Below are 14,458 nucleotides of genomic sequence, written 5' to 3'. Positions count from 1 at the left end.
CTGCCCCCCCCGCCGGCGGGGGGCGCGGACGGGGGCGCGGAGGGGCGGGGGGGGCAACCCACGGCGCGGGTGCCCGCCGCCCCACAAAAGGCATCGCCGGGCTCGGGCTGCTCCGCACGCCCCGCGCAGCGGAGCACGCACGGACACACACACACACACACACGCACGCACGCACACGGGCGGGCGCGGACACGCTCACACACACTCACACTCTCACACACATACACACGCACACACATTCGCCGCGATGTGCGATGCGCGATGCGCGACGTGAGGCACCTCGCACGCCCCGGGGCCGGGGGGAGCCGGCGGGATCCGCGCTGCCAGCCCGCCCGCCCCTGCCGCTCCCTCTCCTCCAGACCCATCCATCAGCCTCTCCCTCTCGGTCTGCTCCTGCCTTTCTTTTCTTTTATCTTTTTTTTTTTTTTTTTTTTAATTTTTTAATTTGCTCTAACTGTATCTACCCAAGCCCTGAAAAAATGCCTGCCCGTGGAGCGAGGAGAGGGCACCGGGTCGGTAAATAAGAAGTGAGTACGAGCACAATGGCGTGCCTCCCCGCTCCCAGCCCTGCGGATGCTGCATGCGCCCCTGCTCCCCCGCGCCCGGGCGCTGGGGGGGACCCCGGGATGCTCCCCTCGCCGCGGCGGCCCGGGCCCCCTTTGTACCTTGCCTGGCCGCCTTCCCTTCCCTTCCTTCCCCTTCCTTCCCGGCCCCGCTCCGCGCCGCGCCCCGGCCCCGCCGCCGCCGCCGCCTCCCCCCCGCGCCGCTCCCCGACGCGGAGCATCCCCCGGCGCCGGCCGCTCGGGGCTCGCCCGTCTCCGCCCGCCGCACCGGGACTGCGCCCCTCGGGGGCGGCGGGCTTCCCCCGGCGCACTGCACCGGCCGCGGGGAGGGGGCGGCGGGGCCGGCGGCGGAGCTGCGGTGCCCGGTGCCCGCTCCTTTGTTCGCCGCCGGCGGCCGCGGCGGGTCGGCTCTGCCCCGGGCGGGCGGGCGGCGAGCTCGGCGGGGCCGGCCGGGAGGGGAGCGGCCGCGGCCGGGAGCGCCGCGGCCCCCGGCACCGTCCTTGGGGGCTGGGAGGGTCGCGGGGGCTGCGAGGGGCGAGGGGAAGGCGGCGGGGAGGGGGCTCCCCCGCCAAGGTGCGGGGCGCGGGGGGGAGCGCGGCCGCCCCGCGGGCAGGGGCCGGGGCGGCGGGAGTGGGCGTGGGAGGCGTGACGGCGGCGAGCGTGGGGTCCGCGGCGCCCGGGGCGCGGGGTGTGCGGGCTGCCCCGGGTCCCCGCTCGGCCCGGGCCGGGGGCTGCCTCGCTCCCTCCTGGCCCCTTCTCCCGGCGCCTGAGCCCGGCGGGCGCCCGGGGGGGGACCCTGCCCGGTGCCACCGCCGCCCCTGCCGGGGACGTGTCCCACCGCCGCCGCCCGGAGCGAGACTTTCCTCTGGGTTTAGATCTGGGCTTTTCCCACCGGCAGCTGGAAGCGGTGTCGTGGCCGTTCAAAATGTAATTCAAAACACTTTAAATGAGCTTGTGCGGTCAGCTCCTGTGGCCATCTTCCCACGGGAGACCTTCACCTGCACTCCATGTGGCGGATTTTTTTTTAGTGCCCGTGTAGTTGCTGGTAGTCACATGAGTTATCGAGATACTTGATAACACACTCAGCTGCTCTTTTCCTAACCCGGTGGCGTTCTGTAACTGTAAATAAAAATACACGCCTTAACAAATGCGTGACTTTTCCAGTAAGTACACATATGTTTTACTGGTATTTTCTGAAAGATGTAATCGGTACCCAGTTAACGCTTGAAGACCGGTATGATGAGCAATGTATTGTTTTTATGGTTGTGTCCGGGGAGTTCGGAAGTGATCATGCAACCGTTCTCAGAGAGCATTTGTCGGCGCGCAGGACAAAATAGGTGAGAGAAAGGAGTTGTGTTTTTCTGCTACCTCTGTAGTGCTGAGGTAAAACACAGCTGGAAAGCTGCTTAGCAGGGCTTAAGGGAGCAGCGGATGTAAAGAATCTCTGCAGCAAAATACCACCTTATACTAATTTAAATGCAGGAGCGTAGGGGAAATCTGCATTTATTGAGGTGATCAAATATCAGAAGGGGACAGACGCACGCAGAAAATGTTGCATATGTGTGTAAAGTGGATAACACTACTCGGAGCAGCAGCTTTGTTGTAACGTGGCATGGGGTTTATGTGAGGGATTCAACAGTTTAAGAATTGCAGTGGGAAGCAACAGAATTTCTGTGATCTGCTGGAAAGAAGTTCAGTTAACAAAATCTGAGTGGCACTGTAAAAATTAACTTTCTTTTTCTGTTTTGCCAGTGGCGGCACCTGACTTGCTGGATCCCAAATCGGCCACTCAGAACTCCAAACCGAGATTATCATTTTCCACCAAGCCTACCGTGCTCTCTTCACGGGAGGAAAGCGATTCGGCTATTAATGTTATGAAATGGAAGACGGTCTCAACAATTTTTCTGGTGGTAGTCGTGTATTTAATAATTGGAGCAACAGTATTTAAAGCCCTGGAGCAGCCTCATGAGACCTCCCAGAGAACCACCATTGTGATTCAGAAGCAGACGTTTGTATCTCAGCATTCCTGTGTGAATGCAACAGAGCTTGATGAACTGATTCAGGTAATCCATACCAAACCCTTGTCCCCATGCCTTAGAGGAACAAATTATATATGGCAGCACTGCTGTGATAAAGGGGCAAAACTTTATTAGTGATGCTCTGTATTGGCTGAGCGATGTAACAAGTGTTAAGACCAGAAGTTGAGCAATAGCATTTTCGTGCAAAGCCTCATGGTTGAAAAGCTATTGCTATTTTTAGGTCCAGTACGGCAGACAGCCTTTTCACTGAAGCCTCCCATCATGCTAATTAAATGATTATTCATCAGCAATATATATAATTAATAGTTCACAAAGGAATTGACATATTGATTGTGCCTTACTAGGTCTGTCAATATTTGAAATGCCTAATTCTGAGGAAGAAAATACACCATCCATTGCCTTAAAGGACTTCTCATTTACCGTGATTGTATCAAGCTAGCTTTCCTTCCAGCTGTATGTTTCTTTTTATTGATCTTGTTTTAAGTGGAGGAAAGTACCACAGACTTGCTGTTTTGATCTTAGATCTCAATTTTCTCTGCTTCTTAAAGGCACATCCACAACTGATGTACATCAATGTGTTCCTACTAACATGACTTTATCCTTGCAGGTCACCCATCTCAGAACCATAGGAAATATTTATTTGCACTAGCTCAGAACTATATCCAGAGCCTTATGAGGCCCTCTCCGACTTAAATCCCATGTTCCCATGAATATCCAGTGGCACTGCAGGGAACAGCAAGGGGCTGCCAAATAATGGCAGTTCTGGGAATGAGACCATGAAACGGGAGGCTGGAGTGAACAGCCAAGAGTTGGCAAGGATTGACCCCTTCATTAACCGTAGCCATGGGGCTACCTGGGTCTGCAGAGCCTGAGATGGGACACCGGAGAGCAGGAGAGGGTGGTGGGCATCCAGACCCTGGCTAGCACGAGCTCTGGAGCATGCCAGTTGCCCAGGCAGCAAAGCTTTCTGGAGGTGGTTTTTGACAGCAGATCTGGCTGGGAGTTTAGAGGTTAATTTTACCTCTCTAGACCAATCGGCCTTGAACATCAGCATGGACACCTGTTTTTTTGCAGTTTTAAACGCAGAGGTTTAATGGACCGAGTTATTTTTATGGCACGCTACTTCTGAATTTTAAAGGCAAACTGGGAAAACGTCTTGTATTTTGTGATTTCTCCCCCACTTTGTTGCTAAAATGTGTTCCAAAACTGCCACCCTTTAAATGACTGTCAGGCAATGCCTATCTCCATGTGTCCTGACTAGGCATGTCTGAGGAGGTGCTGTCGACACGAATTTCGATGCTGTGTAATAACTATGTTTCAGTGGTTTTACCAGGAGAATGTGAGATAATCTTTCAGAGAAATATACACACACATTTTGATTAAAACAATCTCTTGCAGGTAGTATAAATATCCCCATAGGAAATTTTTAGGTCAGATCCTGTACTTGTGAAGATAAAAATAGAAATTTTGAAGCAATATTGTCTTACATCATCTATGAGATGGTCCTTAAGGCAAAAGCTGTTGAAATTTGCTCTGGAGTACTTAGATATTTTAGCATTTATGATTCCCTACCCAGAAGCATAGATCGGTAATAAAAAACCACTTCATCAGCATTCAATGCCCATTTGATGTTCTGTGTAAAATAAATGACAGTTTCAGTACAATGATCAGAGCACAGATACCCGTATCAGCATTAGCTCCCATCTTCGCTAGCGATCTTGGCGTGACCAGAAAGACACAGGCTTGTGAAGCACGGCGGGGAGTGACACAGTCTCCCACAGCACGTGGATGAGAGATGGTTGTGGGAAGAGTTTGCTCTGCTCGTTGTTGGGTTAAATGGAAAACCTAATTTCTCCTTGTTCCCTTCCGCTTCTCTGCGAAAAAGGAACACCACAACGTGGAGGTAGGAACGTGGTGTTACGCTCCTTTTATAGGAGAAGAGCTGAGGCATAGGGAGCCTGGTCCTACAAGTGCATTTGGATGCCTCTCTTTACACAGAATAAGTGATAACAAATTACTTCAAGTTATTTAAGGGCCAGGAATTAAGTGGCTTGCCCAAAGTAAAATAGGAAATCAGTGGTAAAGCAGAGTCTCAAATCCATTTCTCCAAGTCTAGGCTGCTACCCAAACCGTGGGGTCATATTTCTTTCCTACTTACCACTTTGTCATACAAGCTAAATTACTGGAATACATTTGGTCTCTCTGGGTTTATGTCTGATTGCTATTGCAATATAATGCAGTGTTTCTTCAGTTTTCGTTGGATGTCTGTATAAATAAAAATAAATAGTGCGTGTGAAGAAAAAGTAAATTATATTTAAGAATTCACTGAAAGCTATAAAACTGAAAATTAATATGTACTAGTGTAGTGGGAAGCTGGAATGATTAGTGTGTGTGAAGAAAATTACAGAGCTTATAGACTGTAATGTCTTCTTTAATCAAGTATTTACCTTGAGTCAAACTATAATGAAATTCATTATAAACTTTTCCTTTTGAACTTAGGGTTCTGGGATTCCAGAAGCTGGTTTGGCTCTGGTTCATGCTAGTCATTGCTCAAGGTGCTTATCATGCCAGGCTTTTTCAATCTTCACAACTTCTGGGCTGCCATTTAATCTTTACTCTGAAGCAGGCTTGACTATTCCAAGCCTGCTAACTGACAGTGACTGCACTGGCTTAGTGCAGTGGCTTAGTCTGGTGAGCAAATTAGGGAGAGTAGTTTGAGAGCACAAAATTAGCGAAAAAAAATTGTACAAGTGGAATGAAAATCCAGTTCATTAGCACCCAGGGGCCGTCTAGTTTCCATCACCTTTGCTAAAATCTTCCCTTTGCCACAGAGCTTATTACAATAGAGTTGTGTGCTTCTATAAATACACACAGGATAGGGAATTTTCCCTTCCTGTCTTCTGCATCCTTGTTTTATCGCACCAATCACCCCAAACCTTCCTGGCACAACGGTATATACTGTTGCCAACTTTTCAGCACACACGGCTTTAGTCCCTGGGTTTCACGTTCCTGAAACGATGTGTTTTCACATTGATTGTGTGGCTCCTCTGGGTGTACTCAGTGAGAATTATATTTTTATAGACTTTGTATATTTTCTATAAATGTGAAACATGCAGCAATGGAGAGCTGCTATGCAGCACAGAAAATGCACAAAGTTAATGAAATAGAGTGCTCTGATGATGACAGCCCAGTAGCCTCAGCTGCCTCAGAAAAATGACCGGGGATTTCCTCATAACTTTTGAGCCCAGTCCAGCAGCATAGTTTGTGTGTTGACAAAGAGGTGGTCTTCATGACCTTCTGCGTCTCTGGCTTCCGTGGTCCAGTGTTGCCAATCTCTTTCGGTCTAAACCACTTCAATTACTTGTTGCCTCACTGTAGTAAAATACACCTCCAACGAACAACAGCAATGTATGACCCTGAGACTTGCTTCCAGGTACATAATTTTTTGGTATTTCATGAGCACTTCTATTTAGTACCATACTTAAAATGTGCAAAAGTCATGCAGAGCGTATCTGTACACCCAAGAGGCCATTTTTTCCAGGCAATTTCAACTCCTTTTGCTGTAGCCTGAAGCCAGTATTAACAACAATATTAAGTGGATCACTGCATGCTGTACACAAGAGTGCTGAGGTGGGCAGTGCACAGCAATCAGTGGTGTTATATCTAAATCTAGAACTACAGAAATATCCCAGGAGGGAAGCTTGTGAATGTACCAGGAGTAGCTTGGTGAATCTAATCAGGATACAACAGACCAGCAAGCTGTGCATGGTCTTGATGTTAAACTTCGGGTTTTAAAGTTTCAGTTGAAAGGTCTTGAAAGGATTTCAGTTATTAACAGATGAGAAAGCATTGGTTTGGTGAAGGTTATGTATAATATCTAAATCATTATAAAGCTGTAGAAAGGGATGTGGCTAGACACTTTGCTACTATTCCTTCTTTTGGAAGAAGAACTCTTAACAACTCATCATGGATGGTGTTTTGGTTTCTCTGTCCATGCCTGCTTTCAACTTGGCCCTGCCATGCAATGCAAAGTAATTGCCAGGTGACAGAATAAAAATGTAAATGTAGTTCAGACTGTGTGGATTTTATGTATATGTGACAAACTGTATAAACCCGATCTTCATTGACACTAGGGATTTTTTACATCTTGCATGGAACAGTTTTTTTCCCCACCATTGAGCTTTTTGTGGGCAGAAGCTGATAGAAACCTGGGACTAATCCAGCTATAAACACACAAATAACAATAAGCATTAAAGAATGAAAAAAATTCTCTGGTTAGAGAACATGTATCTCTAATTATTTCAATCTAGTTGTAGTTCTCTTTTAGTGTGTTGACTGTTCCCTATAGTAAGCTTGCCGCTAAACATTTGAAAATGTTGGAGACAGTTTCCAAACTCAGATGCACAAAGTGTACTGCCAAGTACCTAGAAAAATGTCCTGCTGTATTTATGCACCTGTGCATGGTAGCAAATTTAAAGACAGCTTAGGTTACACTGCTGATGTTCAGCTTGCATGCATGTCCTCCTGCAGTGCTGCGCAGCCATCAAATACATGCGTATACCTTCATGACACCTCTTGGGGTTAAGAGTTTGTCTCTGGGTGAGACTGACCGAATATGATATCCAGCAACTTTGCAAAATTGTCTTTGTTGTGGTTTCACACACCTCATTCCTCTCTAGGGGGGAAATGAATTTGCTTTCCGCCCCCCAGAACTCATGTTGTTCCTGGGAGGTAAGGATGTGACCAGTATTGTGCGTGGTGGGATGTCGTGGCAGTGAGAGACAGATATTTGTCCCCCTGCCAAAGAGAAAGCTGATTAAGAAAAAGAAAAGAGCTTTTTATGTAAATATCACCTAATCATGAATTGCTCAGCAGTTATTTGTTTTAGTGTTGACCTTTATAAACCAAAATGGAAAAAAAAATCCTTTTAATCTCCAAGCATCAAGTTGTTTAATGTATTATTTTTACATACAAAAATTTATAATTTTTGCATACAAAAATTGGAAATAAGATAAATTTCAGTTATATTATTTTAAATATCCAGAGTGTCCCAGCAAGCTGGTGTGAATTATTTCTGTTATCTTAGTGAGTTAATTCTGAAACTTAATAAGGAGTTTTCAAGTAAAGGTACACTGAAACTTAAGTTAATAACAGAACATAGCTAATTTCTGGTTTCTTTAGCAGAAATATCCTTCAAATATATTTATTCTGAAAACCCTAACAAGTGGAAAAAATAATGTCACACTAAACAGCACAATCTTTTAATGTGTTCCAAGTGGTAATTTTTGTCTTATAAAGCCTTCATGTTGAAATCTGAACAAGTTTTCAGGGTGCTGCACCAAGTTGTCTCAGCAATAAAGGACTCTTGTAGAGTTTTATGTCCGGCCCCTTTCAGGGTATGTGGATTCTTCTGAAAACTGAATGCCCACAAAAATGTGCTTGCATTTAAAACAAAAAAAAGAATTAATGAACCATCAGGATTAGCTGAATTGACCTTGATCCCAGAAGTGGATCTCCTTGGGTTCTGTGTGGGCTTGTGGTTAACATGAGAACAGCTCTTGGTGCTGGCGTCCACAGTCATGTCCACAGTCATGTCCCATGCCTGCTTTCCTTTTACATTTGCATCAGCTGCATTCTCCCTTTTCTTTCCATTCATCTCTTAGACTGTGAATGAGACCAAAATGTGTTTTCTTTTTATCTCCCTTGAGGAAAAATGTGTTTTTTTCTTTTATCTCTCTTGAGGAAAGCCTGACACAGTTATGAATGACATGGGAGCAGTGTTTCTTTCATCAAACTGGCATCACCAGAATGGCATCATGGCTTCTTATGTGATTAATTTCTTGTAAAAATGTTTTATTTTAAAGTATGTGTTTTCTGTGGCTTCATTTTTATAGTTCAAGGTAGCTAGCTACATTAAGTTGCACTTCCACCAGTAGCTGATTTTGTGTCTTTTTCATAGGGTTTTTTACAACTTGCATTGTAGCCCCAAGAGACTAATTTTGCTGCTTCCTCAGGAATATGTTGTTTTATTTCAGCCAGATAAACTCCTTGAGCCGCAACCTCTCTGATTATTTAGAAAACTTAAAATAAAGAAGTGTAAATCCTTCTTTCTCTTCCAGAGATCAGAAGGTATTTGAACTCGCTGTATCATTTTTGGAGATAATAAATCACAGAGATGCAAAGACCTTGTTTTCAGACAAATCTGAAATTTATTTAGACAAATTTAAAATTTATTAGCTAAGCCTATTAAGCTTGAATCAAATTTTATTCATTCTTTGAATCACAACATTTATAGACATTCTCAGTCCTGTGAGCTGTAGCTTATGGGTCCTCTAAGCAGGAACTTTTTGATGGAGTTTGAATGTACCAGTTTAAACCCTAAATATTCTTAGTCTCTCCCTTTTGCAGTTCCTTCCAGCCTCTCCAAAAGGAATCGGGAACTATCCCATGTCTGGATCCTAACCTGGAAGCATCAGGTGTTTATGCTTTGTAAATCTTAAAGCCTTGAAAAGATTGATAGACCAGCATAAAAGAAATTGATGCTGCAGCATATTTTATTTATCTGGGAATCCAAAATACCATTGCATCACTTTTTTAATGTACTGTCTGCATGTCAGACATGAAGCTTGTGACAAATTGCAAATACCAGTAGCAGAGCTGCCTGTTGGTGTTTTCAAAGCAACATGAAATGAATGACTTTTAAAATAGTTAAAACACGAAGTGCAGGAACTGTAGTTTGTGTTGTTTGTCTGTCCTTAGTAAGGTGTCTGCCTGTCAAAGCACTCGAGCTTATGTATTCTTAAGTATACAAGTAGTCCTAACTGGTACAGTAAGGTCGTGTTTCTCTTTTCCTCTCGCCGAGTCTGTAAGTCTCGTTTTCACCACAGTATTTGCCTTCTGCTTCACTCTTGTCAGAAATGAACGTTCAGATGCTTTTGTCTCTTTCCACAGTAAAGCCCCCCCCAAATTCTACCTGTATCCCCAGATCAGAGGATTACTTATTAAATAAAAGATCTCTGTGAAAGAGCTTCGATCATAACCTTACCCAGACCTGTCCTCCACACAGATAACCACCTGCTGTGGCCGAGTCTGGATGGGCTGCAGAAGCCCCTGAGTTGTGGGCACTCCTCGCTTAGGGTTGCTCTGACCTCCTACAGCCAGATCCCCTCTTCTGGCCCTGCACTTAGCTCCTGGAGGGAGGGAATTTTTTGCCAAACTTTCTGTTTCCTGGGAGCGTTCCCTTCAGTGACAGGACAACTCTCTTTTCTGTAGTTATTTTCTACGTGGCGGTTAAACAAAAAGGAATTTTTTTAAGCACACAGTCTTTATCTTTCATGAGCATTAGAGCAATACAGAATTTTGGGAGAATAATAAATAAATTCTAACTGCCCTTGTCACTTCTTCTTTTGTAACTTTTTTGCTGCTTCTGGTGTTGGGGCTCTTAAAGGTTACATTTACCTCAGATGAACAGTTTCACAGGACCTAGAACCTAGCTAGCTTGAATGCATGTGAATGACAGCTTTTGTTTTAGAAAGGGTGGCAGATATGACTCATTAGTCAGTTTTGCTGAGCAGCTGTCTGCATAATTCTTGCCGTCTTTAATCTCAAGAAGCAAAGAAAAGCCCTCTTCCCTGAAAGTGTATGTATACATACGTATATGTATGCATGCACACACACAAAATTTATATACATAGTCTGTTTGTAATGCATATTTAGAAATAGAAATGTATTTCAATATGTTTCTACACGTTTTTAGTTCAAGTAGATTGTGAACATCATAGGGTGAAAAGAGTTCTTCAGTTCTTCAACATGTTGGGTACTAGTCTCCAGTGCATATTAGAGTCACATGTTACACAAACTAAAAGGAAAAAAATGGAGTCACAGAATTATAATACAAACATCATTGCAATCTCTTTCAACAACATGGCTCAAAAGCATGTGCTTTTAGAGGCTGGAGAGTTGTTTGCTAAGTGTTAAAAGCATCCTAGCGTGCCTCTGAACAAAGAACTAGGATTTCCATTCTTTGTAAACCAAAGCTGAAATAAAAACGCAGGACTTATGCAGTAGCTGGGCCATATGAGATTTATCGTTACACTGGAGAGTGAGAGAGTGCTCTTGTCAAATGGCAGCAGGACAGCAAAGGAAGAAATCCACGCTGAGAAATGAGTTTCCAGAAACTTTGAGGCATAACTGACTTTTTGACATTGCTTGTTAAATGATTGCCAGGAAGCACAAGCTAACTCTTGACAAGCTGGGTAACGAAAGACTGAATGCTCTGTATTTTATCAGAAGCGTAATTTAAGGTGCTTCTATTTTAATCTTTGGATAGAAAAGCTGAGAGTAATGAAGTGTTGTGTTACATCATTTCATAAAAGTGAAGTGACTGGAAGATGGTACAAAAGCATGTATTAAGAGCCGGGTGTGGTACAAGGAGAGGACTGTTAGGGTGACTGGCTTGACACATAGGCATTTCTGCCCAATCCCTGTATGAGACAGTGGTAGACTACCAGAGGCTAGCCTTCTCAGTTTATAACCTCTCTGTATTGCTCCTGTTCTGCAGACCTCTGCTTACTGAATGTAGCTCTACTGCCAACAGGCTGGCTTTTGTCAGTCATCTCCATTGACTCCTTGCAGGGTCAGAGGACCAGAGGTTGAAATCCCTGACCTAGGAGAATTGTCTTCTGTTTTCACAGAATGACTGTACTGTTTGAAAGGCTGTTTCATCTCTCATTTTGACAGAAAAAAGTCACAAAATTCAGTGTCTTAATCTGCAAGGGTAGCTCAGCATGGCCTCTACGGACAGATATCTGTGTGAATGCAGGAATGTGATAATACACAATGTATTGACCAGGAAGTGTTTCTAAATTATAGAGGAAATGAAAACTGACATTCAATTAAAATGAGGTTTTTTATTGTCCCTCTCCTTTTCCCAGTGTTTTGATTTCAAGCAAAAAAGTACAGCCTGAATGCAATGCTTATGTGTCTGTGGAGCCCAGGTCCTGTTTTTGAAAGTAAGGCAGGTCATACCTGGCCTATCCACTCTGGGCTCAAGCGTCTCTGCCTTTTTTCTCTGATGCTCTACTAAAGCTTATTCCCGGATACGAGTGTAAAGCCAGGTAGTTTGGATGTAGTACAAGTTAGGACTTGTTCTCAGACACAACTCATGCCTATCCTAAGATACAGTACAGAGCTAGCCTAAGAATCCACATAACTTAAAAAATGGGAATTGAGTTCGTAAAATTTTTAGATATTTGAAAATTTTATCTCAGTTCTTCTTACTATCAAAAAAGCCCACATTTTCACCATTATAATGACAATTAAAGAAGAACAAATGGTGAAAAACCTATAACTTTTACTGTAACCATATAATACTATTCTTAAAATCATTGCACATAGAGGCCTTGATTGGGTGCCAGGTGCTGGGTGACCCCTCCTCTGCTCAGTCCTCAGCCATCTCATATGAAACAACTAGTAGTCAAATGCTCTGGAAGAAGGTAAGGCAAGTGAAATAATCTACATAGTTTAAGAATTGAAACTGTCCGCATCCCTATTGTAATGCTGACTGGTTCTGTAGTGCTGAAGTGAAACTGTTTTTTAAGTCAGAATTTAGTTCGTATATGGAAGAAAAACTAGAAAAATTGCCACTGAGGCAGTCAGTAAACTTTAATACTGTAAAGTAATTTTTTAAAAGTCGAGAAAAGAAAGAAAAGGGTAGTCAGGCACTGGAACAGGCTGCCCAGGGAAGTGGTTGAGTCCCCATCCCTGGAGTTATTTAAAAGACATGTAGATGTGCTGCTTAGGGACATGGTTTTGTGGTGGACTTGGCAATGCTAGGTTAACGGTTGGACTCGATGATCTTAAAGGTCTTTTCCAACATAAACGATTCTATGATTCTGAATTCCCATGTTAAGATCACACACAGTGTTTACAGGCTACAACATATGATAAATGCACAGATTATGTAGAGTTTTCATGATCCTAAGTGTTCTGAGATTCAAAATGCACTGAGTTACTATTGCTATTGCATGACATGCCAAACTTGTGACGAATGAAGTGGTTGTGTTTGCTCTAGTAGTAATGCACCAGTCAAGAAAAAAGGCTGCAGACCAAGAATTGGCCACAAGAAGTGGCAGAGGAAAGTGAATCCGACAGCACTGACAGTGAATAGCATGCTATTTGAACACTGAGGGTGAGATCCTGGCCCTTAGTGACGTTAGTGGAAACCAGCTGCATGAGCCTGAGTTTTTATTCCAGGCTAAGGAAATGTTAATATCCAATATTCCAGGTAAGTTTGTTCAGTGGACGTAGTCAGAAAGAAGATGCTACCCTGAAATTAGTGCCTTGAAATGTACGTATGTTAGGAGTTACGTTATATATTATTTTCTTTTAGAATTATGCTTGGGAATAGTCTTAGATGAGGATCTGCTCATAGGCACTGACCAAACTAAGAAGAAAAGATGTCCTCTGATCCAAAGAACTGAAAATGCAGTTACACCTCCTGAAAAATCTGTAGGCAGCATTGAAAGACTTTATGAGATAGTAGTATTGATCTCAGTAAAGCAGCAACCTTACTTAACTGCTATCCTTATTCGTAAGGAAGACTCTTACAGAAGACTCTGAAGGAATACAATGCAGCAGCTTTCTTAGTATTTAAGGCTGACTCCTCCCAAATATGGGAACAGTGCAGGAGAAAGCATAATAGGGTGTGTTTGGAAACGTAATAACCCGGTGATGGCCATCATCTGGCCCTTTATGACTAAAACTATGTTTAAAACAATAAGTTAAATCAGTAAAGGTACAAAGAAAGACAATGAGAAATACTGGCAATAAAAAATTACTTCTATACAATATTCAACAGATTTATTTAAATAGGTAAATATTTAATAAGAAAGAGTCTTTAATTTGGAAAAAAGAGGCAGCTGATGGGTCTACAAGATCATTAATTTCTTGAAGGAGACAAATGGGAAGTTGGTATTCAAGTGTTTCTCATAACATGAGAACTTATAAAATTACTTTGAAGCATATAAAAATCTCAAAACGGAAATGCTTTTTAAATGATCCACAAGTAAATTGCAGAACTTACTGCCACAGAATGACTTGGTTCCCAAAATACAAGTGAGCTCCAAAAGCAGTTAGATAAATTGATGGTAAAATGATCACCAAAACCAATCTGAACACCACAATACAGATGCAGCCTCCCACTCAGAAAGTCCCTAAAACTGTGCTTCGTCAGAAGCTAGGAGGATGTATGAAGAGAGTGCATCACTTGCGTGCTCGACCTGATTATTTTCCTAATTAGCAGTTGGCTAAAATCAGAGACATAATAGCTGCTCATTGTCTTTTGTAGCCATCTGCTGTGTTTTGTTAAGTCTGACCCAATGGAGCCGTTTTGGGTTAAATTGTATCTTTTTTCCTGGGAGTCTGTAGGTATAGTGTAGTGCAGTTAGGGAATGCACAGCTGTAATGGATCTTCAAGCAGTTTAGATTGGCACGCCTTTCATATAAAAGATGTTGAGGTAGTATGGCTTCCAAGATGTGTAGTGATGATATAAAGTGCTGAAAACATTTTACATCTGGATCTGTATAAAACTTGGTCTTGCTAGACTGCCTAAACAGGTGTGTTGCTCTGGGTAGTGCATTCATCCAGTACAATAAACTGTAATAAAACATAAACGGCCCCATAAAATTATATCGATCCAGTGCTTTACTATATGATGTCCTCACTGGAGAGCATGTTCCCATTTGCAGGTACAAGGACTTGTGATGAAAGTTCTTAGTCCATTGAAATGAAACAGTACTCAAAATGTATTCAGTAGGCTTTATAATGCAGCACACTGGGGTTTCTACATCAAAGGA

At 43.5% G+C, this 14,458-nt stretch overlaps 1 protein-coding gene across 1 annotated transcript in view; it reads left to right on the top strand.

The window, feature by feature from the left end:
* The window catches only part of KCNK2 (potassium two pore domain channel subfamily K member 2), a gene marked incomplete at both ends in the record, with an annotated part of 106,547 nt that overhangs the window by 27,082 nt on the left and 65,007 nt on the right, over window positions 1-14,458 (top strand). Inside the window, one exon of the mRNA XM_082305446.1 lies at window positions 2,316-2,626. Coding sequence (XP_082161572.1) covers window positions 2,316-2,626 — 311 coding nt within the window. The remainder of the gene's footprint in view (window positions 1-2,315; window positions 2,627-14,458) is intronic.

This window comes from Platalea leucorodia (genome assembly GCF_965183815.1).
Source record: "Platalea leucorodia genome assembly, chromosome: 3".
Lineage (NCBI taxonomy): Eukaryota > Metazoa > Chordata > Aves > Pelecaniformes > Threskiornithidae > Platalea > Platalea leucorodia.
Note: the sequence above shows the minus strand (reverse complement) of the source record. Positions and strands in the feature narration are given on the sequence as shown.